General features: G+C 32.2%; 1 protein-coding gene across 10 annotated transcripts in view; it reads left to right on the top strand.

Moving 5' to 3' along the window:
* Positions 1-16,985, top strand: part of LRRIQ1 (leucine rich repeats and IQ motif containing 1) — a 217,662-nt gene that overhangs the window by 99,113 nt on the left and 101,564 nt on the right. For all 10 annotated transcript variants that reach the window (XR_012380668.1, XM_073900570.1, XM_073900567.1 and 7 more), the window contains 4 exons: positions 11,371-11,460; positions 12,115-12,236; positions 12,753-12,848; positions 13,100-13,182. Coding sequence is in view for 9 of the 10 variants with exons in the window: in XM_073900570.1 (XP_073756671.1) it covers positions 11,371-11,460; positions 12,115-12,236; positions 12,753-12,848; positions 13,100-13,182 (391 nt within the window). In the remaining variant the exon portion in view is untranslated. The remainder of the gene's footprint in view (positions 1-11,370; positions 11,461-12,114; positions 12,237-12,752; positions 12,849-13,099; positions 13,183-16,985) is intronic.

Here is a 16,985-nt window from a genome sequence, read left to right as displayed (position 1 = left end):
TCTTTAAATTGTTATTTAAGTATTCCATAGTAAGGTAGCGCACTATCCAGACATCTATGCCACTTCTTTCCTGTGGCTTCCATATGCTCCAACCAAATTTGAGCACCATTTTATTGTATAAAGCACTTGCCTTTCACATTCTGGTTTTACTCCCTGTGCTTCCTCTTCTCTAGACCATTACATCCACATAAACACCACTCAGATGAAGATATAGAACTTATGAACACCCCCAGATTTCCTCATGCCTCTCTAGTAGTCACACCTCCATCATCATAGATTAGTTTTCCCTATTTTTGAACTTCCTGTAAGTGGAATCATATAGTATGTACTCTTCTTTCATGTAATAATATGTCTGTGAGATTTATCTATGTTGTTGAGTATAGTTTAAATATACCACTCTTTTGCAAATACCACTTTTTATCTATTATTTGAATATACCACTTTTTAAAAGTCTATACTACTATTGGAAGATATTTGTTGTCGAGTTATTTCTGGTATTGCCTATTATGACCAATTGCTATGAACGTTCTTGTGCATGTCTTTTGATGTGCATAGTCATACTTCTTTTAGGAATAGAATTTCTGAGCCTTAACGTTTACCTATTTTTGGTAGATAGTGCCTAAAGATATTCCAAAGTGATTATATCAGTTTATAGTCCTATCAGCAGAATATGCAAGTTTCAGAGGAACTCTATCTTCATTAACACTTTGTATTTTCATGTCTTTTTCTTCCATTCCAGTAAGTTTGTGGTGGTATCTTATTGTTTTAATTTGCATTTCTGTCATAATTAATAATGTTAAATACCTTTTATTTTTTTAAAGATTTTATTTATTTATTTATTTGAGAGAGAGAAAATGAGAGAGAGAGAGCATGAGAGGGGGGAGGGTCAGAGGGAGAAGCAGACTCCCCTGAGCACGGAGCCCGATGTGGGACTCGATCCCGGGACTCCAGGATCATGACCTGAGCTGAAGGCAGTCGCTTAACCAACTGAGCCACCCAGGTGCCCATGTTGAATACCTTAGAATGCTTACTGACCATTTAGTCACTTTGTGACATGATCAAGTGTTTGCATATTTTTCCAATGGGTTGTACATCTTTTTTTCTTATTGATTTGTAGAACTTCTTTAATATTCTGAAAACTACTCGGTTTTCCCTTGCAAATATCCTGTCTAATCTCTGGGGCTTACCTTTTCAATGTTTTTATGGTTAATTTTAATGAACAGAACGTTTCTAATTTCAAATTAAAAACAAAAATTTTAACTGTTGTGGCATATAAGAAATCTTTGCTTACTCTTAGATCATTAGGATATTCTAGAAACCTTATTAACTTTCAGCATTTAAGTCTGGATGCATCAAGAATTAATTTTTGTGTATAGTGTGAGGAAGGGGTCATGTTCCTTTGGGTCAAATGAATATATATCAACTTTGAAGAACTGCTATTTGTAGACTATTACCTTTTAAATCCATGAACATAGACTGTCCTACCACTTATGTAAGCCATTTAAAATTTCTGTCCACAATGCTCTGTAGTTCTCTTCATAGTGGTCTTGTACATTTTTGGTTAGATTTATTTCTAGATATTTTATGTTTTCTGATATTGTATTTATGTTTGTATGTTGACTTTATATTCAGCCACTTTGTTGAAATCACTTATTAATTTTAGTAGTTTATCTCTCAGGTCTTTTGTATTCTGTATATACAATCATGTCATCTGAGAATAATTACAATTTTATTTCTTTTTTTTCCAGTTCTTACGCCTTTTATTTATTTTTCTTGCCTTCCTATTTCCAGTAAAATGTTGAGGAGTGGTGATATTAGCAGATATCATTTCCTAGCTTCTGGTCTCTGAGAGAAAGCTTTCAATATTCCACCACTAAATGAGGTGTTTAACATAGGTTTTTTGTAGAAACTCTATATTTGATTAAGGAAGTTACCTTCCTTAACATATTTTTACCATTCCAAGAGATGATTAATATGATGATGATGATGATTTTATATATGAGTTGGAGTTTATCAAATACTTTTTATGCATATAACATTGATTTTCAAACATTAATTCTCATATTCAAATAAACCAACTTCGCTATAATGTATTATCTTTTTTACATATCTCTGAATTTGATTTATTAATATTTTGGGATTAGCATTTATATTCAAGAAGAAGTTGGGTCTGTAAATTTTCTTTTTTATAAAACTCCTAATCTAGATTTTGGTGTCAAGGTTATGTTGGCCTTATACATTTGATTGGGAAGTGTTTCCCTTGTTTCTGTTTTCTGGAAGAGTTTGATGTAAGATTGATTTTATTTGTTTCCTAGAAGTGTGTCTCAGCATATAATCTATTTGGAGAAATGTTCCATGTGCAGTTGAAAGGAATGTTAAATATATTGTTACTAAAATCTGTTACTTCAGGTTTATTAATTGTTGTTTTAAATTAGTGATTTTGGGGGGAGGAATTCTATCAGTTATTGACAGAAAAAATACTAGAGTCTCTTAGCTTTTAGTTCTGTCAAATTTTGCCTCATAAGTACTTTGAAGCTACATTCTTAGGGCATACATATTTTGTATAATTAAAACATTGTATCATTGACCCTTTCATCATAATAAAATTCCCTTCTTTAATAAAAAGAGTTTCCCTCTTTACCTAAATGCCTTAGTGGCTACTTCCTCCAGTATTCTCATACCTACAACTTTCTTTTGGCTAATAATTTTATAGTAGTATATATTTTTCTAAACATTCCCATTCAGCATTTCTCTGTTTTATATTTAAAGTGTGACTCTAATAAGAGTATATAATTGGGTTTTGCTTATTTTTGTATCCTACTCTGACATTTTTTTCATTAACATATTCAGACAATTTTAATTTATTTTAATAAGAGTATAATTATGTTTATAAATACCATCTTTGTATTTGTTTTTTGTTTGGCCTATGTGTTCTATATTCCCTTTTAGTTTTTTATTGTCTTTTCTTGCATGAATCAAGTTTTTTGTTTGTTTGTTTTTCCTTTTTTCTCCCTTCATTACCTTGTTAGTTTGTGGTTGTTTTTCCATGTACTTCATTTCTCCCTACATTAACATGCTTCCATCTGGATTCATTTTCCTTTCCCTGACAGATTTTCTTTAGTAATTATTTAACTTCAGGTGAATCTTTTTTATTGCTTGAACATTTCTCTTACTTTAAGTTTTGAAGGATATCTTCTCTAGGTATAGAATTCTAGGTAAAGTTTTGGTGTTTAAAGATGCTATTTCATTAGCTTCTGACTTTCAGGGACTCTGTTGAAAAGTCACTAATAAGTCTTATTTTTTCTTCTCTAAAAATATTATCATCCCACCCCCATTCCCCAGCCTACTTTTAAGGTTCATTTTCTGTGTTTGTTTTTCAGCAAAGGTGTGATTTTATTTGTATTTACTCTGCTATAGTAAGGAGGCCATATGGCTTCTTGAATCTGTGGTTTATGTCTTTCATCAGTTTTGGAAATTTCTTAGCCAGTTATTTCAAACATTTAATCTTTTTTATTATTTCTCTTCTTTGAGGTAAAGTGGTTCTAAAAATGTATGTTAGAATTTCTCACCATTTCACATGTATCTCTTAGACTCTCTTTTGAATTGTTCTTTTTTTTTTTTTGCTTCTATGTTTTAATATGGATTTTTCCTACTGACCTAGCTTGTGGTTTACTAATCATCTCTCTTGAGTTACCTAATCATGTTTAGCCTATATTTTGAATTCTTAATTTTAGTGATTCTATTTTTTAGTTCTAGAATTTTTACTTGATTATTTATTGTAAATCCCAGTTATGTTGAAATTTTCTATCACTTCCTATATCTTCTTGAACATACCAAGTTATGATATTTTCAAAGCTTTCTCAGTTAATTGCAACACCTGGATCACTTGTAGGTTTATTTCTATTGACTGTATATCTCTTGCATTTTGAGTCAGTTAATTCTCTTTTTTAGCATTTAATGTTTGATTAAGTATCAGACATATTTGGAAAAAAGTGTAAAGACCCTGTAAGATGTTTTCTTTCTCTAAAGAGGATTGAATTTTAATCCTGCAGACAGGTAGCATATGGGCAGAGATTCTTTTGAGGCTTATTTTCAAGCTTTATTAGGGCTGCTGTATTTCTTTCTTTATTAGGGCTTACAGGTTGAGCTAGTATGGTTTCTCAACTAAAAGTGGCATGTTTACCAGATTACCCTCACCTTGTTTGTCCCTCAGTTCTAATCCTTTTCTCCAAAGCATCAAGTGACTGATGAAGTTTCTTCTTAGCTTGATAGCACTCCAGATGTTCCTATTGTCCTTTGATTCTAGGTATCTCTCCTACACATATTCTACATGGAACTGGAAAACACCTGGAAGAAAATTTAATACATGATTTTGAGTTCACATTTTAAAACGTCAGAGGATAGAGGTACTCAAACTAAATCCTGACCCATTGGTCATCCAACAGGTGTCACATTACAAGAGTTTATCACACTAACACTTCTCTACCTGCAACTCTGCCCCTGTTGGGATAAGCCCCTCTGGCACTTGTGGGGTAGAAAAGTAAAACATGTAATACATCAATTTCTACTCTACAATTCAGATATAGAAGCAACAACAATACACTGAATTAGCCTAAAAAATCCTACTCACAGGACAACTTTACCTCTTTCTTCCACTGTGAACCATGTCCAAACCCAATCAGTTGAATTAGTGTGGCTCATACCATGGGAGTCCTGGGTAGCGTAGTGCCTTCCAACATAGGGGAAAACACTATCTCTATCTTCCCAGGGCGTTAGCTATATAAAGATCCTTGAAAAGATAGTCTGGAAAGAAAGCTGTCACAAGACATACAGAAATGGAGACCCATGGAGAATTGTCTCCTGGCATTAAGCACCTATTATATATTACTCATAATGAACCTCAGAAAACAGTGATGAATAAGACATTTTCTTGGGCTTTGAGTTCACAGTGCAAGGTGAATAACCTTTTTAAAATAATTATTTTAGAAGAAGTTTTAATAAATTTAGGTCTCAGTCTCCTTTAGGGGAGATTTTTGCCACCTTACCATAAAATATCTGTAATAACAAATAAATATCCAAATAATAAATATGTTAAGTCTAATGTGGCATAGTGATCTACAGTTGCACTTTTATTTTGCACCTTTTAAATTATAAAGTAATTTTAGTTGATACTTTTATTGACTTCATTTAACAAGGTTTATTTTTCTGTTATTTAATACTGTGTAGAAGCCAATATATAAAAAACCAATAAAGATATCTTTCAATTTAAACATTACAAGTCCTCTTATGATTCCCTAAACCTAGAGAAGATGAGAAAGTTAATATAACATAAATATAGAAAACCACAACAGTCAAATTTGGATTTGTTTTTTGTCTCAGACCAAAATAAAATTCAATAAGTTTTCAGGAATAATTTTTGAGAAGGAGACAAATATATCAAGCTGGGCAACTTTCAGTTCTGGAGTTCATGTTTGATCCCTGTCTCAAATTAACTTTACAGAATATTACATATTACAGTACATTATGGGAAAATAAACAAATGCAATCTAAATTATAGGCAAAGAAAAAGACTAAAGTGACATTTTGTTTGATGAAAAGAGGTATGATGGCCTATAACAGCAATCTCCAACAATATGATCCACCATGCTTTTGCATTGAGCGTGGAGGCTCAAATTTATTTATTTTTTTTAAAAGATTTTATTATTTACTTGAGAGAGAGAGCACAAGCCAGGGGAGGGGGGCAGAGGGAGAGGAAGGGTTAATGTCTAGACTCCCCGCTGAGCACAGAGCCCCACGTGGGGCTCCACCCCAGGGCTCTGAGATCTTGACCTAAGCTGAAGTCAGGTGCTTAACCGTCTGAGCTACCCAGGCACCCCAGAGGAGAGGGTTTAGAAAGTGAGATTTGAGATTCATAATTGGCCAAGTTTTCAAACTGTAAGGATTCTAAGATGCTCCAAAAATTATCAGGAAGTATTAGAAAGAATTATTCTGGGGATAGTAAGAGGCAAGTTGGGCAGAAGAGGAGGAAAGTGTTGGGACAGGGGAGGGGATAGCGAAGGGAGGAGGAAAGACATCAAGTCATGGCTTTTGGCATTTCTAGGACTTGTTCAGTTTTCACTGACTTGTGACTTAGGGCAAGTCTGATCCTAATTTCATGCATCAAATGATAGGATTACGGTAGATGGCCTGAAAAATTTTGTATATCCACACACAAATAAACATGAATGTTATTTGTAGCTCTTCTTCCTGATAGCTTTATATTCTAGATTCTCAAAGTTGAATTGTAGAATAATGATTTCTTCTCTGGTCAAAAGCCAAATACATGTATATCTGATCAAACATTCGATTGTGAACACAAAGTTACAGATCTAAGTTCAAGTTCATTTTTAATATGTAAGTAAATTTGCTAGTAGTCTTCTAATAATCAGAAAGCTTTCCAGATCCTCAGTTGTAAGTTAAAGAATATCTGAACAGAAGGTTTTCTTAAGCAATAACTGAAATTTGTATAAATGCCCGGTGGTAAGCATGATATATTAATATACATTTTTAAAACAGTAGTATATATTCTTGGCCAATTCCTCTTGACATTTTGAGATGTTTTTTCAACATTCGAAGTACTGCCAAATATACTAGATATTAATAAGCTTGAACTCACATAAATCAGTAGTCTTTGTAACAGTTTTTGGTTGTGATTATATAATTACTAAAAGTATCTTTAGCATTTTATACTAAGCCTTCTCTTTATGCTTCTAGAAATTTCTGAGATAGTGGTTAAAGAATTGATCTGGAATCTTATAAAAGTTTGTGACCTTGCATTAAAAACCAAGAAAAACTATTTTCAAAGTTTTCTCTACTTTTAGATAATTTAAAGACTGAATTTTTCTCCAGACTTTATATAGCTTAAGAAAGAGACTTCATCAACATCTATGTGATATTGCAAAGAAATCACTGTGAATCTTTGTCCTGCTGTAGAAAGAAAACAGCTGGAGTCCCGGAGAATATAAAATAGGAGATGGTTGGCAGGTGTTTAAAAGAAAAAAAGTTTGTGTGTGTGTGTGTGTGTGTGTGTGTGTGTGTGTATACACAACTCTATAAATAAGGCTCCTTGCCTGGCGATACTGGTCCTTTCCACACTTAGTCCTCAAGTGGTACATGACCTTTAATTAATAAATAAATAAATAAATACATGATTTTTTCTTCCAATTTTTTATTTTAGTAAGATACACATAAAATTTACTATCTTAATTTTTAAGTGTACATTCAATGGTATTAAATAATTCATAAAGTTGTTTTACCATCACCATCATTTAATCCATATCCAGAACTCTCTTCATCCTGTAAAACTGAAACTATATAGCTATTAAACAATAACTCCTCAATCCCCCTTAATATTCTAAAGTTGTAACACTGCAGTTTGAATTTATACCCTCTTAACTTCAATAACATCCCAAAACTTGCTCCTTTACAGTTCCATTGCCATTCCTTTCAGTTGTTGATATCACAAAAATTACTTCTTTATAGACATAAACCAATAATTCCTTTAAATGCACTAGTGTCTTAAATTATGTAGGAAACTAAATGTGGAGTTATAAACCAAAGTTACAATAATACTAGCCTTTAAACTAATAATTGTTTTTTTTTATGTATTAGTCTCCTTAAATCATATAGAAAACAAAAAGTAGGGTTACAAACTGTTGTTACAAAAATATTGGCTTTTATAATTTCTCATGTATTTATCTTTACTGAGATCTTTGTTTTTTTCATATGACTTCCAGTTACTGCTTGTCTCTTCACTTCAACCTGCAGGACTCTGTTTAGCATTTATTTCAGGGCAGATCTAAAGGTAATAAACTCTCTCAGCATGTGTTTATCTGGGACTATCTTAATTCTCTCTTGACTTTGAAGGACAGTTTTGACAATAAAGGAATTTTGGTTGACAGTTTTTTTTTTTTAACTTTTAGCACTTTGAATATATCAGCTCACTGCCTTCAGGACTTCAAAGTTTCTGAAAAGAAATCTGCTAGCTGTCTTATTGGGGATTCCTTATATGTGACAAGTTACTTCTCATTGGCTTCTTGCAAGATTCTCTCTGTCTTTGGCTTCTGAAAGTTTCATTATGTGTCTCGGTGTCGGTCTCTGAGTTCATTGTATTTCAAGTTCTTTGAGATTTTTGGATGTTTATATTCAGGTATGTCATTGAATTTGGGAAAATTTTGGCCATTATTTCTTCAAATATGCACTCTGCTTCTTTCTTTCTCTATTCCTTCTATGACTTCCATGATACACATGTTGGTCTGCTCGATGGTATCTCACAGGTCCCTTAGGTTCTATTCATTTTTCTTCAATCTTTTTTTTTCTATTCCTCAAACTTGATAATGTCCATTGTCCTATCTTCAAGTTCATTGATTTTTTTATTTGCCTACTCAGAGAAATATGTCTCTAGTGAATCCCACTAAGGAATATTTCTTTTCAGCCCTGTACTTTTCAGCTCCAAAATTTCTTCTTGATTTCTCTTTAGATTTTCTATCTCTTAATTGATATTTCCATTTTGTTTATACATCATTTTTTCTCCTTTTATTTCTTTGAATATCTTCAAAACAATTATTTAAAAATCTTTGCCTAGTAAATCTGCCATGAGGTCTTTTTTAAGGGATAGTTTTGGTTGATTTATTTATTTTTCCTTTGAATGGGCCATAAATTTTTCTGTTTCTTTGAATGGTTTGTGACTTTTTTAAATTTACAATTGGACATTGATATAATAATTATGGTAATTCTAGAAATTAGATTCTCTTCCCCAGGGTTTGCTGGGGTTTTGTTTTTGCTTTTATTATGTTTGTTTTTGTATTATTGTAGGCTGTCTTTGTGCTGAAGATCAGCCTGAGTTATAAACTTAAGGTCTTCTCAGGTCTTTTCTGAGCTGTGTCTTTCCCTAGATATGTATGTTGACTTTCTAATTTACCACATATATGCAATGCTTTTGAATATTCTAGATTTTTTTAAAAAATGAGCATCCTAGTCTTTGATATCTGGCTCCCAAAAGATGAAAAAGAGAAAAATGAAGGGGTGGGGAAGGACACCAGCCCATTAAATCCCCTGGAGATCACTTAGCTGGTAGGGCAGGGGCTTGCAAAAAGATGGGAAATACAAGGACACCCACCTCTTTGCACTTCTGTGATCAGAAGTAATCAGTGATCATGCACAGATCACCATGTTTGGAGGACAGGGTCCTTATTGTCCACTCTGGCTCTACAAGCTATATGCAAGCTACTCCTGGAACACATGAATAGCTGCCTAACTCAGGGCCTGGGTTAGAGCTGGCAGCTGTGTTAAAAGCTGAAATTGACTAAAATTAACCACTATTTACCATCTGAGTTTTCCCCTGGAAGTTATAAGCCTTCAATAGACTCCAGCTGGATTCTGCAAGTGCAATCATTTTCTAGGTTGGGAGACAGGGTCCCGTTTCTTCCTCCTCCACCATCTTCCCAGAATCCTCTGGCACATTGCCTTTTATCATATTGTCTCCACATCTTCACATTCTCTCTTCACTTTAGTAGTTTTCACCAACGTAACAATACGAATTTGATGATAGCTGCTATGCCATGGGCCTTAATCTTTCCTGGGATAGAACTGGATTTTTCTCTATTTGCCATACAAAAGAAAGAATTAAAAAATCTGAACCTTGAATCCTGTTTGCATAAAATAGCCCTTTTTAAACCAGATAGGTGTTCTTAAAACATATATAACTGATATATATAGCTGTGATATGTATGTTAATAATGTCTGCCTGGAAAAAATGGGACAATGTACCTGTCAACTGAGTAGAGGTGCCCTATTTACATATGTATTCAAATAACATGAATTTAAATAGGTATTCTAAGACTAAGATCTGTAAGTAGAAGTCTATCATTGCACTGCTAGCCTATAGTCAGGATGTCTTAGTCTTTCCTTCCCAATGGTCTTTCAAGATATAGTCAAGAAACACTGAAATTGTATAAATGAAAAATTCCATTTAGTTCTTCTCAGAATATAATCATTCTAGTTTTTAAATCATAAATGTTTGATTATGGGAGCACCTGGGAGGTGCAGTCAGTTGGTCATACAACTCTTGGTTTCGGCTCAGGTCATGATCTCAGGGTCATGAGACTGAGCCCCATGTAAGGCTCCTGCTCAGTGTGGAGTCAGCTTGAGATTCTCTCTCCCTCTCCTTCTCCCTCTGCCTCTCCCTTCGTGCTCTCCCTCTCTCTAAAATAAATAAATATTTAAAAAGGGGCACCTGGGTGACTCAGTCTGCTAAGCATTTGCCTTTAGCTCAGGTCATGAACCCAGGGTTTTGGGATCAAAGCCCGCATAGGGCTCGCTGCTCAGTGGGGAGTCTGCTTCCCCTCTCTCTCTGCCCCTCCCCCTGCTCATGCTATCTCTCTCTCAAATAAAATCTAAATAAATAAAAAAACAAATAAATAAAATTTAAAAAATAAATCTTCAAAAAAATAAAAATAACAAGTGTCTGATTTTTTTACAGCCTTTTAAAAAACAAGTTCATGGGCATTCTGATCTTTTTTGTAAAGATTCAAAAAACGTTATAGAACCACGGAAGTTTATTCTAAACCATATTAGTTAATCCAGGCAATAAAATTTAGATAATTATATCCTAAATGATGTAACAATAGCATACTTAGTATAGTTCCATTGTCAAAAGATAAAATAAACTTGGTAATTACATAAATGGAGTAAAGATGTTTTAAGATAAAGAGTGAAGGGACTTATAATAGTATCAATTCAAAGTTTAAATTTACATTTTATCATTCATACACTTGAAGTAGAGACTATAATATTCAGATCCATGATTTTTATGTTGCCACAAAATTCCTTTTGCCATCTATTCAGAAAATTTGTGAAATTTTTGAAAAAAATTAAGTAAAAGCTGTCTTATAGACAGTGTTTATGGAAAAACTGATACTAATGTGTTAAAATACCATAAATTTTCAATAGTGAGGTTTAGTAGAAAATATTAAAATTTGCATTATAAAGAGATAAAAGATTATTTCCCTCAGTTACATCTGGAGTTGGCTCAGAATCATGGTTATCAAACAGTTAAATACACTGAACAATCTGCACCTCTTATTTTTTGGAACACTTAAGTACTCAAATTCTCACTTTATCCCACTTAGGGATGAAAAGTCTTTAATTTTTTTTACAATGTTTGCATTAAACAGATGTATAACATCTCACAGTAGCGAGTAGCACATTTTCCTGTAAATAAAAATTCCGATATACTCTCTTAACATTTGTCGTATAAAAGACAATTTGAAAGACTCTTTGTAAAAATTATGCAAACTAAATTATGTACATTAATGTTTATTATTTGTGCAGGCTGCCTTAGAGAAAGAATGGCTAACTTTAGATTCCACCCGCTTCCCTTCACAAACACTGCTTCTCCCAAACCAGCTGCACTGGCCAAAGGTAACATGTCATGGAAATCTCTTAGTGCTCCATCTTTGCTCATTTTTTAAGGTTATGCTGTGCTGCAGTGATTAATAATGCAATTTATTGACTTGAAAAACACAATTACTTTTAGAAGCCTCTGACTTCCTCCTCATCCCCAGATGTAATTTTTCATATAGCTTTTCTTTCATTTGCCCCTAATTTTTTTCTTTATTTTGGATTTCTTTCAACACTTTATTTCACAGTAGCAAAAAAAAAAAAATGATATACTTCAGCTGCATATTTGGCAGTGGACTAAAATCACTAGTTGACAGCACTTTAAAAATACAAAAATATGCATTAAGAGGGCAACAGCTGAAGATTCTCAGTCAGAGGTCAATGGACTGCAATATCTGTTATTTATTTGATAATCTTTGAAGTTTTTGTTTTCTGATATTTTTTAAGATCTTTGCAATTAATCATTCTGTATATGCAAACAATACCAAAAAGCATATCCCTCATCACTACAATAAAAAATGTGTATTATATAAATTTAATTTTATTATAATTTTCAGTTTTTATATGTGTTTCCCTTGGGACACTACTCAGTAATACTCATGTAAAGTAATATGATATAAATACTAGAATTTTTCAATTTATTTTATACTTAATATACATTATTTTCCTGATAAGTTTTCTGGAACCTTAAAATATGATGATACTTCACTGAATTTACCAAATCATCCAGCTCAAGCATGGCTATGTAATGAGAAAGAAGGTTTGTTTTCATCAGAACACCCACAGTTTAATAGCAGGTAAGCTAACTTACTCTTTCAGAGGATTGACCCATGAGGAGAGTATTATAATTATTACAAAAGTAGTAAAGTGATGAAAATTAGGTACAAGTTTACTTGTTTGGAAGATGGAAAGGCATTTAATGTTAAAAGTGTAATGATTTTATGGGGTTTTCAATAAAAAAAATGTATGAGGTAGCTTCATTAAAGCAACAACAAAAGTGTCAGTGAGATAATGTCATTAATTGCTGTAAACAAGTGAAATTTTAAATACTACTATATAGGTAGAGATAAGGATTAGAATAAAAATTCTAGTGTTGCATTTCTTTCAACAAAAGGATTGAAATATGCTTCAAGTAATTGAAATGTAAACATTTTAAATTAATGGCAGACTTTTATTACTTTTCAAGATAAAGTTTTTCTGTAACTTAAATGGATTTTATTTCCAAGTTTGAGACAACATAAACAGCTTGTAGTTTTAAAAAGTGCTGATATACTTGTGTTGATTCAGTTAGTGTAGTTTTTTTCTATTGCCAGATCAGAAAATAGGACTTTATCTTGGACACCTGAATCAAAGACCAGCAGAAAGAGTTTGCTAAAAACTGAAAAAGAAGAAAAAATTTCAAAAGAATGGTATGTGGTCTATTTTACACTAAAATATGAAGAAATTGAGAGACTTTTAAATGATCAGGGTAGATATTTTTCAAGACGTTAGGAATTACTATTTTTTAAGAAACGGTATATCTGTTAAATTATAAATTCTTAAATGGGAATCTAAATTTGTTTTAGTATAATATAGTTCAGATATGTATGTTTATATGCATATGCATATATTAATATGGTCTGGATATTTGTTTTGCCTTTATTAAATTTAATCTTTTTAGGGGCTTTAAGGATATTGCTACTGCTCAGCAAATGTTGAAGAGAGCACAGAAGATGAAATCAAAGAAATTAAGGAAAAAATTAGGTGGGTGATGATTGCTCTTTGAATAATAATTGTGTGTCTGATATTGAAGATAAATTCTTTTAAAATATTATTTACCAAATCATATTTAATAATATTTAATAAGAACAGAAATGAAATGCACAGATATGAGTATGTCTAAGGTAATAATTCTGAAAACTCAAGGAAACTTAGTGAAAATTATGTTATTACATTAAATGATTTGTTATACACTTAAATGCTATTTTCACTTTCCCTGTTTCTTATTTACTTTGTTATTGATTATTCTATCTATTGTGTACTGAGAATTATGCTGTAATTTATTTCTAAGTTGGTTCACTTTGACAAGTGTTGATTCTAAAGAGTATCTGCTTCATATGCTTATTCCTTTGTGTTTTTAAATTGCTTGATTATTCGATAAATTATTTCTATAAATTTGTTAGTTTCATGAATATTAGCTATGAGGGCTTCACAACTTGACACTTTGGAAAAGAAATACAATGTATATCTTCAGGATTATGGGGAACTTGGGAAATGTTTAGAGGCATCCTTTCTTCTATCCCATTTGATTCTCCAAATCATTTCTTTCTTTGGATACCTCTAATCATTTTAGTATCATTACGTAATAGTGGAGTAGTTTATAGTGTCAGGGCAAGAAATAGCAGGTCATTATGATTTTAAATTCATAATTAAAACTACTTAAAATTATTTGCATATTGTGTATAACTTAGCACTTACTTATAGATTTATAAATATTTACTCATGGACTCATAGGCTTAATATAAGTAATGTGACCTATTTTTAATTTAATTTATTTTTTTATTTATATACAATGGAATATTTTATTTATTATGTTAGTCACCATACATTACATCATTAGTTTTTTTCTTTTTTTTATTATGTTATGTTAATCACTATACATTACATCATTAGTTTTTGATGTAGTGTTCCATGACTCATTATTTGCGTATAACACCCAGTGCTCCATTCAGTACGTGCCCTCTTTAATACCCATCACCAGGCTAACCCATCCCCCCACCCCCCTCCCCTCTAGAACCCTCAGTTTGTTATTCAAAGTCCATAGTCCCTCATAGTTCGTCTCCCCCTCCCATTTCCCCCCTTCATTTTTCCTTCCTACTATCTTTTTTTTTAACATATAATGTATTATTTTTTCAGAGGTACAGGTCTGCGATTCATCAGTCTTACACAATTCACAGCACCATAGCACATACCCTCCCCAATTGTGACCTCTTTTTGAAAGCTGTTTTGAGTTTTTCTTTTTCATCAGCTTCTTTTACAGTGATTTTAAAGTCAGTGAAATGTTTTCATAAAAGTACCATTAGTCCTGAGAAAAGCAGAGAATCTATATTTATCTTATAATTCTAGCTTATGTAAGTATACAAAGAACCATTCGCAAGACTCATTTTTTCTTTATTAATTTTCCCACTTATTATTTTTAATCATTAATACCATGGAATTCTAAAAAATATATATATATTATTTTAAACAAAAATGAAAATAACCAAAATACCATTGGTTTCCAAGAAATTGCTGATATTTCTTGGCATAACACTTTATTGATAAATTTCTGATGATTTATTTTTATATTCACAAATTTCAACTTTCCTTTTTTTGTGTTTATATTAGTGTTATCTTTTTGAGATAACTGTAGTATTTTTTTGTTGCGTACTAAAAGTTTGCCAGGATTCAAAGATTGAAATTTTAAGCATTTTTAAAGAAAATGTAAGTGTGTGTTCCATTCAACTTGCATTGTGCTTCCCACACTGCTATGATGAAAACTCCTATTAAGTTCATCAGAACTCGGTGAACTGACTACCATCTGGTAGTTCCCAGGGTAATAGTAACTCCAAACTCTTAACAATAGTGAGACTTTCTTTCAATCCTGGGGAAGTAGAATCCAGTACAGTAAGTTAGGGTAGTTTGATAAACTTTTTTATTGCTTCGATGTATATTTTTATTCATCTTCAATAGTATCAACAAAAATTCTTTAAATAGCTGTTTTGAGAACAATGAAAGTTTATGGAACTCCTGGGGGAAGTTCAAATAATCAGAAGCAGCTTAAGTACTGATTCAGTCAAAGTTCCACAAATAATTATTACTTATTTATGTTCAAGATCTACTTCTTCAAAGATATTTACAGTGTTTGCAGAAACTTCTGATAGTGAAGCTAAAGCAAAGTTTATTTTGTTAGAATATGTCTCTGGAAATATATAGGTCTTTCTTGCTAATTCTTGTAACTAAGGGATTTTTGTTGTTGAGTTCATTTTTAATAAATCAGCACAGTAAATAACAGGTTTGAACACAAGTTTTAATAAGGAATCTATGCTCATACAGAAAAACCATTGTATTAATGAACAAAAATTAGACATAATCATCATCAGGCAAAAATTAAGCCATTTTTATCTGTCACAAGGTGGCATGGTAGGATAACAAATGTAAAAGGACAACCAGACATCTTTAATTTAACATTTTGACAGTGGTCATTAAGCGTGATCTGTTAGGTAAAAATCCAAATGGCAGTTGTATAATTTTTTATGGGAATCATTACTTTAATTACACGATTGTAAACCAAATTGCATTCTTACTACTGTGGGAGGTTTTATATCTCTGTTAAGCTTTTGTTTGATCAAAATATTAGATTGATGAAATAAAAGCAATTTTTTTCTTTATAATTTGAATTCTGAAATGTAAAACTTAATGATGACCTTTAAATTCTCCTTATTCTTTTTCTCTACTGCCCCTCACAACATATATTCAGAATAGAAATATTCAAGGTAAGGTTGAGGATGAAGTCATGTAAAAGAAAAGCCGTGGGATCCCCTCCAATTATGATACTTTAATCTTATACTAGGTTAATAATGTACTTATGCACTTATGTCACTTTGTATCTGTGAATGAATCATTTAAGGCTCTGTACCTCTGGTTTTCTTCTTACAGAAAAAGAACTTTCTAGTACCTTTCCAGTTTGCAATTCAAACAATCTGTGATATGCTACTAACTTATTTAAATTTGCCTAAAATAATGGCCATAATTTTAAACTTTTACTTACTAATAAATTAAAATGATATTTTATATACCTAAATTCTGTTAAACACTTAAACATTTACTAGTAATTTTCAAATATACATGGAGATAGATTTATCTATCTTATATGGATAACCTGCCAACTTGAACCTGCCACCAGAGGGCAACATTGTCCATAAAACTGCTGGAGACTGGCCATCTCTGTGAGGGTAGGGAGGGTGGGTGGTAGGTGGAGCATCAGAGAATAGAAACTTTTAATTAAATGGAATCAGTTACATCCTCCACTCTAACAAAGCAGTAATCCTCATGGGGGTGGGGCATAAATGCACTAATTATGGAAGCTTTAATTCAAATTTCTACCATGAAAAACTTTAGCACAATTTGCTTAGTTGCAAACTAATAATACTTCCTGTTTGTGTCTTATACATATATTTATTAGCCAAGGGATATGAATCTGCATCACAATATTTGATTTAAGATGAGAGTGAAAATAAGACAAAAGGCAGGGGGTCAATTATTTAAAGAAAGTTGCAGATAGAGGAAGAATACCATTGAGTTTGCTGATTAGTAAAGAAGAAAGGGGCCAAGGAGACATGCAGTGTAGACAACCATCCGGGGAGACTCAGTATTGATGACTTCTATTGGGATAAATGAGGCCATCTGCTTTAAACAGAAAAAGCAGGAGGAGGAGGTGAAGTGGAAAGAGGAACTGATTTGAAGCCATAGGATGAAATCTAAAATTGTGAGGAGTTGTATTTATTCAGTTTGAGTTTGTGTTCTGA

The sequence above is a fragment of the Callorhinus ursinus genome, unplaced genomic scaffold (assembly GCF_003265705.2).
Source record: "Callorhinus ursinus isolate GAN/ISIS: 27379988/994484 unplaced genomic scaffold, GSC_fseal_2.0 scaffold14, whole genome shotgun sequence".
Classification (NCBI taxonomy): Eukaryota; Metazoa; Chordata; class Mammalia; order Carnivora; family Otariidae; genus Callorhinus; species Callorhinus ursinus.
Note: the sequence above shows the minus strand (reverse complement) of the source record. Positions and strands in the feature narration are given on the sequence as shown.